The 16,197-nt window shown below is 37.6% G+C and overlaps 1 protein-coding gene across 1 annotated transcript in view; it reads left to right on the top strand.

Moving 5' to 3' along the window:
- ASCC3 (activating signal cointegrator 1 complex subunit 3) overlaps positions 1-15,382 on the top strand; it is a 492,957-nt gene extending 477,575 nt beyond the window's left edge. Inside the window, exons 38-42 of the mRNA XM_045011487.1 lie at positions 6,334-6,485; positions 7,737-7,899; positions 12,494-12,703; positions 14,573-14,748; positions 14,844-15,382. Of these exons, the coding sequence (XP_044867422.1) occupies positions 6,334-6,485; positions 7,737-7,899; positions 12,494-12,703; positions 14,573-14,748; positions 14,844-14,991 (849 nt within the window). The 3' untranslated portion in view covers positions 14,992-15,382. The remainder of the gene's footprint in view (positions 1-6,333; positions 6,486-7,736; positions 7,900-12,493; positions 12,704-14,572; positions 14,749-14,843) is intronic.
- Positions 15,383-16,197: the final 815 nt, after the last annotated feature.

The following is a 16,197-nucleotide window of genomic DNA, read 5'->3' as shown; positions in this document are numbered from 1 at the left end:
CTCTATACTCCTAGGTTCCTCCATTCAGTCTATCTTCTCTTCCATATCAAAAAAACCAAAAGATGCTTTAATGTACTTTTTAATTTACTATAAACCTTTTCTTTTACTCTACTAGAAGAAAATTTCTTGCATGATCTGCATCACTTTCATCTCATGCTATTCTTTTTTTAAAATCTCATAAATGTCATTAAAATATCCAGCTTCATCATGAAATCTTTGTGAAGTTAAAATGAGATGCTCCAGCGACCAGATTTATTCATGTGCAATTTTTCACTCTGGAACAACATTCTTAATCTAGCCTAACCTGTTATCAGCTGTAAGATATTTATAAAATTACATACTTAAAGGTTTGGCTAACAAGAATTAAAATTATAATGCACCATGTATTTCGGCAGGCTGTTATAACATTGTAAATGACTTATGGGACAAAAGATCAGGTCATTTAGAAGAATTGTTTTCTGGAGCAGATAAACAACCATCAAGTTTAACTCTGCCAAATATTAATAACTCATAATGAGTTGGTGTTGAGTGAGGTGAAAGGGAAAGAGAAAATGGTGGGATACAGGAGATCTGATTACACAAATAAGTAGTAGTAGTAGTAATTATACTTGGAAATAAATCTGTTGAATTTTTTTCTAATTTTTAGCTACTAGGTTTTATATATGGCCAATTTGGAGGAAACTGAATGACTCAATTTGTTATCTTGAGTATTTACAGGAATTTCAATTTCCATTGAGTATCAAGCATGTGTATGTTTTACACTTAGCTAAAAATGAAAATGTGTGTAGGTTTCCAAGGTAGCAAATTAAACAAGCAAACTTTACCATTGTACCAACTCCTTCACAATGTCACTGTCTTGTATTTCACATCAAGACCGAGATGCTGTGAATAAATTGTATGGGTAAAGGAGCAAAATATTAAAGAGGAAAAGAGGACTTGCTATGTGGATTCCTAGTAATAATCTGGAGCCCACAGTCCCCCACACACAGGTTTTTGGTACCTGATAGGGGATATCTGTAAGTTGGCCTCTGTCAATTTCTATGAGATATTCTATAAAAAAGGATCCTTCAGTTCATTCTGTGAACTCTTTCTCTCTTTACCCATCTGCCCCACTCCCCAACCCTCAACAAAAATCTACTTTATTTTAGGTAAAAACAAATGTTTACAATTGTCAACAAAAGTAGATTACAAAAAGAAAACCAACTCAACATATTGGAAGCATAAAGAAAGTCATGCTCATATAAGCAAAAGAATAACTGCTATTCACACAGTTGGTGGCTATCCTTCGATACGAGCATGATGTCTGCCATGGGGAAAAGTCATTGATGAGACTTAAGATGGCTGAGGAGTCCAATCTGTGCTCTATAGGTTTTTCCACATATGTGACAGATGGTTGCTTAGAGAGAGCACAGCTGCTGGCCAGGATGCTGTATGTTTTCCTTTTCTCTCTGCCGTTTCTCAGTATCTTGAGCGAGACAATTATCTTCAAAATGGGCTGAGGCTTGATGTATGATGCAATGCCACTGCAGTCTATTGCCAGCCAGCTCTTCCCAATTCGTGAGATCAGTGCCTCTCTTCTTAAGATATATTTTCAGGGTGTCCTTTTAGTGTTTCATAGAATCATAGGATATCAGGGTTGGAAGGGATCTCAGGAGGTCATCTAGTCCAACCCTCTGCACAAAGCAGGACCAATTCCCAACTAAATCATCCCAGACAGGGCTTTGTCAAGCCTGTCCTTAAAAACCTCTAAGGAAGGGGATTCCACCACCTCTCTAGGTAACCCATTCCAGTTCTTCACCACCTTCCTAGTGAAAAAGTTTTTCCTAATATCCAACCTAAACCTCCCCCACTGCAACTTGAGACCATTACTCCTTGTTCTGTCATCAGCTACCACTGAGAACAGTCTAGATCCATCCTCTTTGGAACCCCCTTTCAAGTAGATGAAAGCAGCTATCAAATCCCCCCTATTCTTCTCTTCTGCAGACTAAACAATCCCAGTTCCCTCAGCCTCTCCTCATAAGTCATGTGCTCCAGCCCCCTAATCATTTTTGTTGCCCTCCGCTGGACTCTTTTCAATTTTTCCACATCCTTCTTGTAGTGTGGGGCCCAAAACTGGACACACTACTCCAGATGAGGCCTCACCAATGTCTAATAGAGGGGAATGATCACGTCCCTCGATCTGCTGGCAATGCCCCTACTTATACAGGCTAAAATGTCGTTAGCCTTCTTGCTACAATGGCACGCTGTTGACTCATATCCAGCTTCTCATCCACTGTAACCCCTTGGTCCTTTTCTGCAGAACTGCTTCCTAGCCATTCGGTCCCTAGTCTGTAAGAGTGAATGGGATTCTTCCGTCCTAAGTGCAGGACTCTGCACTTGTCCTTGTTAGACCTCATCAGGTTTCTTTTGGTCCAATTCTCTTAATTTGTCTAGGTCCCTCTGTATCCTATTCCTACCCTCCAGCGTATCTACCACTCCTCCCAGTTTAGTGTCATCTGCAAACTTGCTGAGAGTGCAGTCCATGCCATCCTCCAGATCATTAATGAAGATATTGAACAAAACCAGCCCCAGGACTGACCCTTGGGGCACTCTGCTTGAAACCGGCTGCCAACTAGACATGGAACCGTTGATCACTACCCGTTGAGCCCGACGATCTAGCCAGCTTTCTATCCACCTTGTAGTCCATTCATCCAGCCCATACTTCTTTAACTTGCTGGCAAGAATACTGTGGGAGACCGTATCAAAAGCTTTGCTAAAGCCTCTGTCTCCCCTGGGTCCTCTTACCATGACTAAGTTGAGAAAAGAGAACTTGCTTCGGAAAATGAGTATCAGCCATCCACACACAATGACAAGCCCAGCGAAGCTGATGTTTCATAATCTTTTCCTCAACACTGGTGGTTTAGCTGCAGAGAGAACTCTGGCATTGGTGAGACAATCTTCCCATCTGATATGGAGAATCTTCATAAGGCAGTGCTGTTAGTATCACTCCAGACAATTAAGATGGCTTTGGTATGTCACCCATGTCTTTCACTCATAAAGAAGAGTGGGGATGATTTCTGCATTGAAGACCAGGATCTTCATTTCCATCTGCAGATCTATGTCAATAAATTCACAACAGTAAAGCAACTTTCTGAAGGATGCACTGGCACAACGGATCCTATGTTCAATCTCCACATCAAGATTGGCTGTCTGGGAGAGGTGGCTACCAAGTTAAGGGAAATACCCAACATTTTCCAGGGGTTCACCACCAATGACAATGTGGGGTTAAAGGGGTACAGCTTGTGCTGGGGCAGGCTGATCTTCCCAATGTTAAGTGAATGATAGGCACCTGAGAAAAGATCTAGCGTGGATTGCAAGTCAGCCTCGGTGTGCGTGAGGGTGGCATAGTCATCAGCCATACTCAAGGTTGGTAATAATAGTCCTGATTACCTTAGTTTTAGAATGAAGACACCGCATGTTAAAGAGCTGCCAAATTGCACATCTGTCTCACAAGTCCAAGTGCAAGACGACCAACACACAGCCACCGCCTGCATGCAGATTTGTGACTACGGACTCCCAGAGATTGCTACTCCTGGCCCCATCACCACAGGACTTTTAGTGTGAGATGTTAACACCCTTGGCAGAGGCCTACATATGAAATCTTTTAATGTGGGTGAGCCAGTGCACCCGCGGCAGCCTTGCGAAACTTAGCAGGAAGGAGGTCTGGACCCAGTAGAAGGGAAGTCTGAGAAACCAGAGGTCTCCGTCGTGCTTCAGCCCTCATTTGCCTTCACAGCCGCAGAGAAGTGACAGGTCCTCAAATACACCTGTTCCGCCATTGGGGTCTGTTAACACAGTAGACAAGGTAATTAGGTATCACTTTGTTGCCCATGTATGTTAGCTATTGCGAATTGGGGGGTGAGGCAAGTGTATAGGTAAAGATTAAGTAAGAGTAGCAACAAGAAGAAAGGAGAGAAGGGAAGGAAGAAGAGTGGGAAAAGAGAAGTGGCCATTAGAGGTCTGACTGTCTGGGGAGAGCATTTGATGTAACTACCCTTTGGTAAGTGAGAGTTACAGGCTAAGACATACTTTGTACAATCTACAAGCAGGAAAATTATTAATTTACCAGTAAGTTGATTTTTGAAATGACAGTCTTCTCCTTGATAAATACTGAGGGTATCTCCTCCTTCCATATGACTAGAAATCTGTGTGTGAACAAAAACACTGGCTCGTAGGCTGTCTGGTTACTCATTTCAAATTTGGTTTCCAGCATCATCAGACTTTCTATAGCAAAAAAAATGCAAATCAGCTTGGGGATTCTTATGAGAAGATCATAGCAGCATCAACATTGATAGTTTTGCCTTTACGGGTATATTTATAGGACAAATGGAAACATTTCAGATTTACTCCCCAAAAAGATTCCTAGCATGCAGAATATTAACAACTTCAGGACACATTCCCACATCTTTCATGAGAAGTGGGGCAAAACCTAGGCAATTCAGGACAACATTTTAAATATTTTTATATATGTCAGTGATTCTATCACCCTGGTCTGGAACAAAACCTGTTGAAATTGCAATGTAATCTACTAATGTAAGATGTGTGTCTGACCATGACTGAAACCAACTTGTGTGTTTTTAAACTCAGCATTTCTCCGGAATCAGAGTAATTTAATTGAAATAGCTCAGCATGTGTAAACAACTCCTTTGTTTAAAGAAGATTTCACTGTTTAGTTTGCCTTAAGTAAATGCTGCCTTTTGTTTGTCTGTAAAACATTTGATTAAATGTACAAGCTAATATACACAGCTCCTCATTATTCCACTAGTGGGCTGTAAAATGAGCTAGAAGTATTGCAAGTAAGTACACCCTTGAGGAAGCATCAAACAATGTCATTTGTCTTGAAAAAACACAAATATGTCTGAAGCGTGTTCTTTAAAAGGAGCCTGCAGGATTCTAGTATCAAAACTAAGAATCTAAATTTAAAAAATGTATGGAAACTGTCCAGTACTCCCAAATATTCCAAACTGAAATGATTACTGAACATTCCTGCTCTTTTTTAAACAATTTTCCAAACTTCTAATGAAATTTCAAACTTCTTACCTAATTGTTGCTTTTGACAATACATATTTACATGAAATTAACACAAAGAATCTGATGTTGTTGTTGTTTTAAGTGTTTCTGCAGTTTGCAAACCAATACATGTATTTTAGCAGAATCCATTACCAACTGAAATGTCCCAGTAAATTCTAATAATTGTTGTAATGTACTGTGCACAGTGTGGAAACTGTATTACATATTTAAATATTTGTATTCACTATAAAAGTGTTATATTGAAACTAAACATTCCTATTTTGACTACGTGTTCTTTTGAAAAGTTCTCAGATTCTCTTTTGGTTCAACAAGAAAAAACTTAGGCACACCGTTACAAAGACTTACACATACACTTAATTTACGTGTTGTGAGCAGTTTCATTGACGTGCATGGGACTGCTCACTGTGCATAAAGTTAAGCACAAGTACCCATCTTTGCAGAATTGGTCCTCAGTCATGCTACTTACACATACATTCTATTTTGACTTCCAGTTTCTATTAAAAAATCAACTAACTAAAAATTAGAAATGGGCCTGGAAATTAGTAATGGCCCATTTATAGTATTGAGAGGCAATGTTGTCTGAATTAAGAGGTGATTAGGAGTCAGGAACCTTCTGAGCTTAAATCCCAGTTCTGACACTGACTTGCTCTGTTCGCTTTAGCAAGTCATTTTACCTCTGGCCTTCAGTTTCGTGATCCATGAAATGGAACTAATACTAGTAGTTAATGCAATGAACTATCATTAAATATTCATTTTGGGGACAAACTTTTAATATTCATTTAATTTATTTGAATTAGAAGTGTTTTCAGTAATTCTGCAAGTATACAAACTCTTTCTTATACAGAAACCTTCAAAAACAATATTGAATTTAGCTGTAACTTTTCATCCCTTTAAAGCAAATCCTTAGATGTGTACCTTACAGACAATGCTTGGACTGTACTCTAAGTCACATTCTAGGCTGCCATACTGCCCCAAACCAGTGATTTGTTTTTAAAGGCAAACTTGAAAATGGACCACTGCTGTTACATTTTGGGATACATTTTAGTGATGATTTAGCACCTAATCCAACTCTCATTAAGGTCAATAGAAAGACTTCCATTGACTTCAATAGGAGGTGAGTTAGACTCACAGTCAAACTCCCATTTTATGTGCAGTAAGTCTCTGTACATTTAACATTAAAGAAACATTGTTAGTTTGTATCTGGAACACAAAAGAAGAGGTAGTTGCAACTGTATTCCTGTATTTAATGTCTTGTTTGTTTAGGCAATGCTGGATGTTGCAGCAAACCAGGGTTGGTTAGTGACTGCTCTGAATATAACCAGTCTGGTGCAGATGGTTATCCAAGGCCGATGGAAACATGACTCTTCCCTGCTTACTTTGCCCAATGTAGAACAACACCATCTTCACCTTTTTAGGTACGTAATTATTCAAAATGTTTATAGTTCTTTCCGACTCTTCATTTTCTCATATTGTGTCCTGAATATTAATAATATAGCGGAAGCTAAGCCCGTCCCACTCTTGCTATTTCTCTCCCAACAACTTGTTTGTTTGTTTTAATTATTTCTAAGTTCGCCCACCTCTGCAGAGTTCATTAAATAGTTCCGGCAACCCTGGATTGTATTTTAAAGGAGTGTGATTTAAGACAGTGAAACAAAGGATGAATTTTTGGAAGGCTTCCCAATTCCACCAAATCTAACTCTGTTTATATCTTGCATCTTTTCTTTGGTCCACCGTAAAAGTACACCCATACATGGCCTATCTCAACTGGTCCATGCAGTACTGTACATCAAACTGATGTATTGCACAGGTAATGTAATAATTAACACAGTGCAAAAAGAAATTACTGGTATTTAGTATCAGAGGTCAGTGTTGAGTCTTAATATCAAAATACAGAAAACAAATATTCAGTATCTCCAAAGAATATCCTTTATAGAAAATACTTTCTAAATAACTATAAGAATGAGAATTTGAGTCTTCTGTATCAATTGAGGCTGCTTAGCATATTGATAAGACTACTGCTCCTGTTTTACTCAGATTGGGGATTTCCTATATATAAAGTTTCAGAGTAGCAGCCGTGTTAGTCTGTATCCGCAAAAAGAACAGGAGTACTTGTGGCACCTTAAAGACTAACAAATTTATTGAAGCATGAGCTTTCGTGAGCTGTAGCTCACGAAAGCTCATGCTTCAATAAATTTGTTAGTCTTTAAGGTGCCACAAGTACTCCTGTTCTTTTTATATATAAAGTGTAAATTGTAAACTGAAAATTATTAACGTTAAAGATTTTATTGAATGGTGAATATCTCTTTTCTGTTTATTAAATTGGTTTTAAAGAAGAATGGTAACTGTTTAATGATCTTTGATGCTGGGCTACCACACAATTAGTGTCACAGTTGATGCCATTTTTAAATACTGTGTCCAGTGGCAGTTCCAACAGTCTTAATCAAACTTTCAGATTCTAGTATTTATAATTGATTAAGAAGAAAGATGCTTCATTCTCATCATGCAAACTTTCAAGACAATAATCTGCGCAAAGGGGGTCAAGCACTTTTATGTAATTTTCTTTCTTTCTTTTTCTTTCTTTCTTTCTTCTTACCACCCTTTGCAAATCTCTCTCTATAATAATTTGTTAACTCCGCGCTGGAAATATGTTTTGTTGTCTTTATCAGGAAGTGGAACCAAGAAAAAAGGAAGGGCTTGTGTGGAGGTTACCGTGGAGGTTACCAAGGACCTATTGAGTGTCTTCCTGAATTGATGGCTGTCTCTGAAGGGAAAGAAAACATTTTTGCTTCCATTGTAGACCGTGACTTGCAAGCTGTACACATTACACAAGTAATGCTTTCTAGAGTGATTTCAGAGTTCATTGTAAATGTGATTGGGAAGGAAAAGTAGATGAGAGAAAGGGTCTTTTTATATCCTTTCAGCAAATATCACATTATTTTCTTTCCAAAAATACGTATAAAGTGCAACCCATTGGTACTCTAATTTAAAGAAAGACCTAATTTTACAAAAGCAGCAAAGAGTCCTGTGGCACCTTATAGACTAACAGACGTATTGGAGCATGAGCTTTCGTGGGTGAATACCCACTTCGTCGGATGTATTCACCCACGAAAGCTCATGCTCCAATACGTCTGTTAGTCTATAAGGTGCCACAAGACTCTTTGCTGCTTTTACAGATCCAGACTAACACGGCTACCCCTCTGATACCTAATTTTACAAGAGTTTCTTCCCACCTCTCCTTCTTTTCTAGTTATTTTGCCCCCTTCCCTGTTATCCAGCAACACCAATATGGTTCATAGCTGATGTTAATACTGCTCCTTGTCCTGTTGGAGGTATTTCCCTAGAAAGTTCAATCTGCTGATAGTTATCCACCTTTTTTGTAGGCAGCTATGCAGTAAGAATACATGCATTACAAATATCATTGTAGCTGGTTCCTGGAATATTCTTTCAAACAGAATATTTTTTGGGAATATAGTTGGTAGAAGATCCAATGTTCAGTTTCTGTTTGGAAGAGGAAAAGCTTATATGTTTTCCCCTCTTCTCAGAGAAAAAAAACTATACTCTCAAAGTATTTAAGATACTATTGCTTTAAGCTGTTTCCAGTCTAAAGCATAGCAGCATACCATAGTATTAATCACATGAGTGTATTGATTGCAAATACACATATAAAGGAAGAAAACATCAAAAATGTGTGTTGTGGATTTTTTAAAAAAATCTTCATAATTGAAAGTGAAATACTGAACTTGACTGTTCAGATTCTGTTAAATTTAACACTGGCATGCAAGCAAAAAGGAAAGTATTTAAATGTCCATAACAGACATCTGCATTTCTAACTAAATTGCCATCAAAATTTTGAATAAAGGAAAGTTATTTAAATCAAAACAAGGCCTCTTTTAACAACAACAGATTTCTAACATAATACACATTGATTTCAGTCCAAGTTTCAGATGTGATGAAAAATTAGAACATTGTTATAATTAGTTCAGGGAGAACTCAGAAGTAAACTTACTTAATTTATTTGCATAAATTGCCATTCTGTTATCTTTAAAAGCAAATGCAAATTGGCTCTGTCTGATATGATGATGGTTATTTGGCTCAAAAGTGCTTCAATTTGCGTAGCAATCTGGTGTCGTCTCTGCAGTGAGGCGATCCCAGGTAACATACAAATCCTGAATTATTCCAGAAATTAGTATGTTTAAAGCATCAATTTAAGTGCTAATTGCAGTAGTAATGAGAAAAAGCAGTACTACTGTGAGATTTGCATCTACTGCCCCATCAGTATGCCTGGAACGGCTGCTGACTGGCAGAGGATTTGGCTGCTAATTAAATAATTGTATGCATGGCAGTGTTCTCGTCTGATTCAATAGATGAAGATTAATCCTCAGATAAATATGTTTGGCTGGTATTGAAATGTCTTAGCAGTTTCTTCAAAAATAACTTGTGTGTATGTGATGTGTACATACCGAGTGTGTGTGGAAGGAGATGTAAATATAGATACATATAGAGAGGGGATATATGATGTGTTACAATGTAAAGGAAAAGTTTCAGTCACATGAGTTTGGGATGGCCACATAACTCATGTATGATAGAAGTGTGACCGAATCATGCAGGCCATCTCAAATATTGGCTGATAAAACCTTTATACCGTATCATTATGTATTCTGTACATACAACACATCTTTCACAGAAATGGTTTAGTGATTTTTGGGGTTTCTTAATTCTATTGGGATAATTTTTGGCACTCCATCTGTAAAGTCAAGTGTCTTAGTTATGCACAGGGGTCAAAGGAAAAGAAAAAATACTAATTGTACAACACTTCTTAAAAAGACCAAAAATTCATTTTCTGTACATAAAAATATGACAGATTTAAAGTCTGATATCTTGGAACCATCTAGGGTTCAAAGCAAATGATAAGTGTATCATGTGGAAGCCTAGAATATTCCCTTTCCAGTGGTACAAAGCTCTTGCTTCTGGCCAGAATAGCTATTAAGTTCATAATAGCACTTAAACCTGCCATTAATGCAGAACCAAATAGTGACCAGCCTGAGCTTTAGATGAGTGAAATTTTGGGGGGAAGGGAAGAGGAAGAAAACTCTACATCTTGGGAAAAAGAAAAAGATTGATAATTTTTAAATGGCAGCTCTTGAAGCTGGATTTGAAATGCTAGAATAAATCCTGGAGATAAGGATTATTGGTAAAAGTGCCAATGATGACATCAAAGGTTCATGAAAAATTACAGTACAATTTTTTATGTGGTTATCACTATCATATATGGGGTAAGTGCATCTGTTAGTGGGTGCAGGTATTGTACATGTGTATATATATACACACAAATATACATGTTCATCATATGTATATATAATATATGTGTAAAAGTGTGTGTAATTTTGCATAGCAAAAAACAAAGTAAAATTTTCAAAAGCATATGAGTGACTTAGGAGCCTAAGTTCCATTTTGAAAAGTGATTTCTGCACTTAGGATCCTGAGTCTCATTGAAAGTCCTAAGTGCCTAAATCTCTTTTGAAAATGGGACTTCTATTTCACTTACACGCTTTTGAAAATGGGACCTGTTAGCTGTACAGAATAGGTCTGAATGTTAGCTAATGCCAAAAATATTTTTTCTAATGAAAAATGATACTCCACCAGACAAAAAGGAAGAATTGCCTTGTTAACGCCATATGAGAGAGATAGAAAAGCAAGTGATTTCTCAATTCATATCAAAAGTATCTGCTCCACAACCTAGTATTAGCTACCTTCAGTCTGGAATTTATTTTTTTATGGCCCTGTCCCCCATTTTTAGCAACCACCACTTGATATTTTTCTTGAGCATTATTTGAATCTCTCCACATCACATGACCGACACAGATGGCATGCTACAGTTGTCAATTATCTCAATGATCTAGGAGCTAATCTTGTCTAGAACAGAGAATTTTCAAAACCATACCACGGGTCATAACTTCAGAAAGAAAAATTGGTCTTTAGGCCTGGAGATTGATTGTACTAAATCTACATTGGCGTTAGTTCAGTTTTTCACTCAGTGCTACTTTGTTACAATATGCTCCTGTCTGCACAGTAAAAACCTACCATACTATGGAACTTTGGCCTGGTCTACACTGGGGGGGGGGGGGTCGAACTAAGGTACTCAACTTCAGCTACGCGAATAGCGTAGCTGAAGTCAAACTACCTTAGTTCAAACTACTTACCCGTCCTCACGGCGCGGGATCCAAGTCCGCGGTTCCCCGTCGACTCCGCCACCACCGTTCGCGGTGGTGGAGTTCCGGAGTCGACGGGAGAGCATTCGGAGTTCGATATATCGCGTCTAGATGAGACGCGATATATCGAACTCCGAGAAGTCGATTGCTACCCGCCGATACGGCGGGTAGTATGGACGTACCCTTAGATTACCATACAGTAGCCTCTGACACAATCAAAAACATGGTCAAGTCACACAGTATATGCAGGATCAACCTTTGTTCTTGAACCATAATACAGCTCTGCAAAGTTCCAAGCAGTAACACACTTAAAACAAAGTTTCTACAGAATTATTTGGATTGAGCTGGAAACCTTTTTAACCATATTGTAATGAGGTCCTTGGACACAGTAGTTTTAACATGCCCATGAGACTTCATGTGTAATTAAATGGAAGGATGCTCGGTTAGTAAGTGTCAGCATATCTTCACTGAAGACAATGGAGCTATGATGATTTACCCCAGCTGAGGATCTAGCTCAGTAGGTCTAAAATGTTTCTACAAATAAAAAATAAAGCAGAAAGCCTTCACATGTGGGGCTGAAGGAGCATGTCGTTCACCCACACAGTTTGCATGTCCCTAGTACCAGTTCAAAGTAGTGGGATGCTGGGGGAGAGAAAACTGAGAGACTGTTGCAGATTCATGAAGTGATAAGAGGAAGACTTGAGTGTCTTTAGGAGGACTGTAAGGACAAGGAAGCTTCTTGGGGATGGATGCAAGAAAACCTTAAGTATGGCTAACTTTGAATAAGCATTTGAACTTTTGAATAATTATTTGAACTGATCCTCTGAACTCTCTGAGGTTTGCCAGTCACTAATTAGCACTGCACTGATTCACTCATTTTGGATTATGTTGAGGAAATTTAATTCAGACCTTAATTATACTAATTTTTAGTGGGTTATAGAAAAAAATAGTTTAATCTGGAGTAGTAAGGATTTTCCCTATTGCTCAGAAATACCATAATCTTGGTGAAGCATTTTCTGGAATGATCTTGAGTTATATCATTTAAAATACATCAGACTTGTTAATAACATAATAATAATAAGTTCAAAATGTACATGAATGTGTAGAATACACCATGACATTTTTACGGTTATGACAGCAGAATGCATTTTAGAGGTTTATGTTGTAGCTGAAACTGAACTTTGTCATTTTGTTCATGATCTGTTATTCCACAGGCTTGGAATTTCTTGTCCCATTTGCCAGTTATAGATGTTAGTTTGAGCATCAAAGGATGTTGGGATGAGTCATCTCAGGAGCAGAATGAACTGCCTATCCCTACTTTGGCAACAGATACGCGGGATGACAAAAAGTGGATCAAGTTACATGCTGATCAAGAATATGTCCTCCAGATAAATTTGCAGAGAGTCCAGATGAGGCATCACAAGGTAGGGTATTCATAATTTTCATTCTGTAATACACCAGCTTCTGATATTCAGCCACTCAGTTACTGGAAGTGTAGTGTACTATACAGTAAGTTTCTGTTGGACTATTAACGCTTTCATATAAATCATTAGTTCTGTGGTAGTTTCTTTGGCAGCCTGGCTCAAAAACAGGAAATGTTAGTAGTGAGGCTGGTAATTTTTCCAGTACTGTAGGATAATGGCTCAAATATATGGAATATTTTATTTGTTTGGTTTTGCCTCGCTAATTGGTTGAAAATCCTAAATGAATCAATATTTTCTACGTTTTTCTGACATTTGGATTAGTAACTTGATTTCCTAGGGTCATAATAACTGTGTTTAGTTTTGTTTTTAAAGCATTATAATCCTCTGCTAAATACTTCACTATTTTTCTGTAATGTGCTTAATAAAAAATTAACTTGCTTTCCATTTTAGTCCCTACTTTGGATTCTCCTTGTGAGCTTCCTCTCTCCGTAACAAACATACAATGATGTCACTAAACTTCATTAGGCTTTGCCCCTTCCTTTTTACTCGCTTAGTCTACATTTACTAAAGTGTTCTGCACTCTTTGAAAATCAGGTCCTTTTAACTAATCTGAAGTTTGACATACAGAAATTGAGGTACCAAAATCATTCAGCACTTTTGAAAATACAAGCCATTTTCTTTTGGCTTTAAATCTCATACCCAAAAGCACAGCAGAAGATTAAGTGGTGCTGTAGCCCTTCCATCATGATTAACTTTGCAGTTGTAGAATATCTGCATTCATCCATGTACCATCAGTGAGTTCAAAATCTAGAAGAGCCTGAACCTTCAGACTCTCAAGAAATTTTTTAAGTAAATGCCAAATAGTTGGACACCAGGGGTGAAATTCTAGCCCCATTGAAGTCGATGGCAAAACTCCCATTGACTTAAATGGGGCCAGGATTTCACTCTAGTTTTCTTTTGCTAATTATTTGTGTGGGGGGGAATAATGCAGTTGTAAAATAAAATTATCAGCAAAATTATTGTTCATAGTGTATGAGCAAAATAGTTCTTGAGTTCTCCTTTAGGAAAATTTGAGACAACTTTGTTATTGTAACCTTAAGTGTAAAACAAGATTAACAGAGGCATATATTTTAACATCAGGGTTGGGTTTATAATAGTATTAGAAGTTAACTTTCATTCATGCAAGAATTACTTAAAAAAAAAAAAAAAAAAAGCCCTGACTGCAATGGCAGCATGATCAGTCTTTGTTTGAAGCTTCATTGCTCTGTTAGTGCTTTTCTTTTTTTCCCCCTGTGGATCTTTAGTAAAACCTTTCCATCTACAGTACACTAAATGAATGCTGATTGAGTGTCCATTAGTATTAGTACATTCAACTTTCAGCAATAAAGTCACTGTCTTAAAGAATCACTAAAATAATCTTCCGTTTTGCTACATCAACCTAAAATAAAGACTGCAAGTACTGTCATTGTCTTTATATTAATCTGGAACAATGTTGATTAATATTATTTAAATATGCTAGGAATACAATTAGCCATTCTTCAGAAAATAGCGTTCACTGTGTTTTAGATTAAATTATCAAAAGGAGCAGATTTTTCATTCATAATTTGATTTGCTTAGAAAATAGAGAAACCTATGCAATAATATTTGGAATAATATTTTGTTTTCTGTTGTGTATGTTCCTGTAGCTCACATTTTTTTTCAAAAGGCTTCATCTAGAAAACTGATAAAAGTGTTCTAGTTCTGCTTCAGTTCTAGTTTTCTGTACAAATGTATCATCTTGTCCTTTATGGTGTGGTTACCATACAAAGACAAATGATGGTTTGGATGGGAGATTCCCAGTTGCATTAACTTGTATTTTCTGCCTAACAGGGAAGGCAAGACAGTAAAGCAGTTGCTCCTCGATTCCCCAAAGCCAAGGATGAAGGGTGGTTTTTAATATTGGGGGAAGTGGATAAAAAAGAACTCATTGCCCTGAAAAGAGTTGGATATGTCAGATATCGAAATGCTGTCTCGGTTGCTTTTTATACTCCGGAAACTCCTGGAAAGTAAGATGAGCTTTGACTTAAAATTATCCAAATGTTTAAAATTAAATGTTGACTTCTTTGAAAAAGAAACTGATGCTGTTGCTATTATGTTTTAGGTATATCTACACATTGTATCTCATGAGTGACAGTTATCTTGGCATGGACCAACAGTATGACATTTATCTGAATATCAAACCACGCAGCATCTCAGCACAGATCAGCACTGAGGTCTCTGAAGCTGTGAGTCACTTGGCTCTGAAGTAACGTTACCTGAACAATCTGTTTGAAGGAAGTGGTCTTGAAACCTGGATGTTCAGTCATTCTGGACAAGAGAGAAATTATGTTTGCCTTAGTTGAATCAACTTCTAACCTCAAGACACCTAGGAAATTGAAAGTGACTGCTGTATTGACTCTAGTAACACAGAGTTAGCCACAGTGGCCTTAGCCTTTTACAAAGTGTTGCCTTTTATTGTTTCATCTTTGTACAATTCTTAAAATGTAAAATGGATCTGTTGTAGTATTAATATAAATGCCATAACTGTATGTTGGCAGATCAAAATAAGAAAATAATAGCTATTTTAATTACCATACATTTAGTGCTATAGTCTTCATTTGAAAATGATTAATGTGTAGCCACTCTGTTGATATTGTTTAAATGGTCTTTTTTTCTTAATTTATGAGAATTCAAAACTTGAGATAAGAACTAAGAGAAAACATTGCTGATATATGATAATGTATAAAAGGACATATCTGTAAGAAATGTGTTCCACTAGACTTTTCAATGTAAGATGTATAAGATATTTCAGGGGTCGGCAACCTTTGGCATGCGCCCCATCAAGGTAATCCACTGGCAGGCAGCGAGATATTTTGTTTATGTTGACCATTCGCAGGCACGGACCCTCGCAGCTCCCAGTGGTTGCAGTTCACCGTTCCTGGCCAATGGGAGCTGCAGGAAGCGCTGCAGGCCGCAAGGACATGCTTCCTGCAGCTCCCATTGGCTGGAAACGGCAAACCACGGCCACTGCAGATAGTCAACATAAACAAAATGTCTCGCTGCCCGCCAGCAGATTACCGTGATGGGCCGCCTGCCGAAGGTTGCCGACCCCTGGGATATAGAGTGATAAAACTCAACTCTTGAGCATACCCTATGTTTTGAAGGTGGTGAACATTTTCAAATACTTATGTTCATTTTACATTTAATAAATCTGGTTGTGAAATCATGCCCAATCAAGCTGTTGATTTCAAAATGAACAAACATACAAATACAGTGCTTATGGATATAAATGTCTCTTTTCACATTAATCTACCAATTTCCTGAATGTTAATGTCTTTCTGAATGAAGAATGAGTCACTGAGCTGCTCATTAGTTACTTTATTTTGCCAATCTAGTGTAAAGCAGTCACTGCAGCTTACAAAAATAAATTATGTTCACAATACCCCCAAAGGCAAATAGAATCTCATATAGGTTTG

The sequence above is a fragment of the Mauremys mutica genome, chromosome 3 (genome assembly GCF_020497125.1).
Source record: "Mauremys mutica isolate MM-2020 ecotype Southern chromosome 3, ASM2049712v1, whole genome shotgun sequence".
Classification (NCBI taxonomy): Eukaryota; Metazoa; Chordata; order Testudines; family Geoemydidae; genus Mauremys; species Mauremys mutica.
The sequence above is the reverse complement of the archived record's forward strand: the minus strand, read 5'-3'. Positions and strand labels throughout refer to the sequence as shown.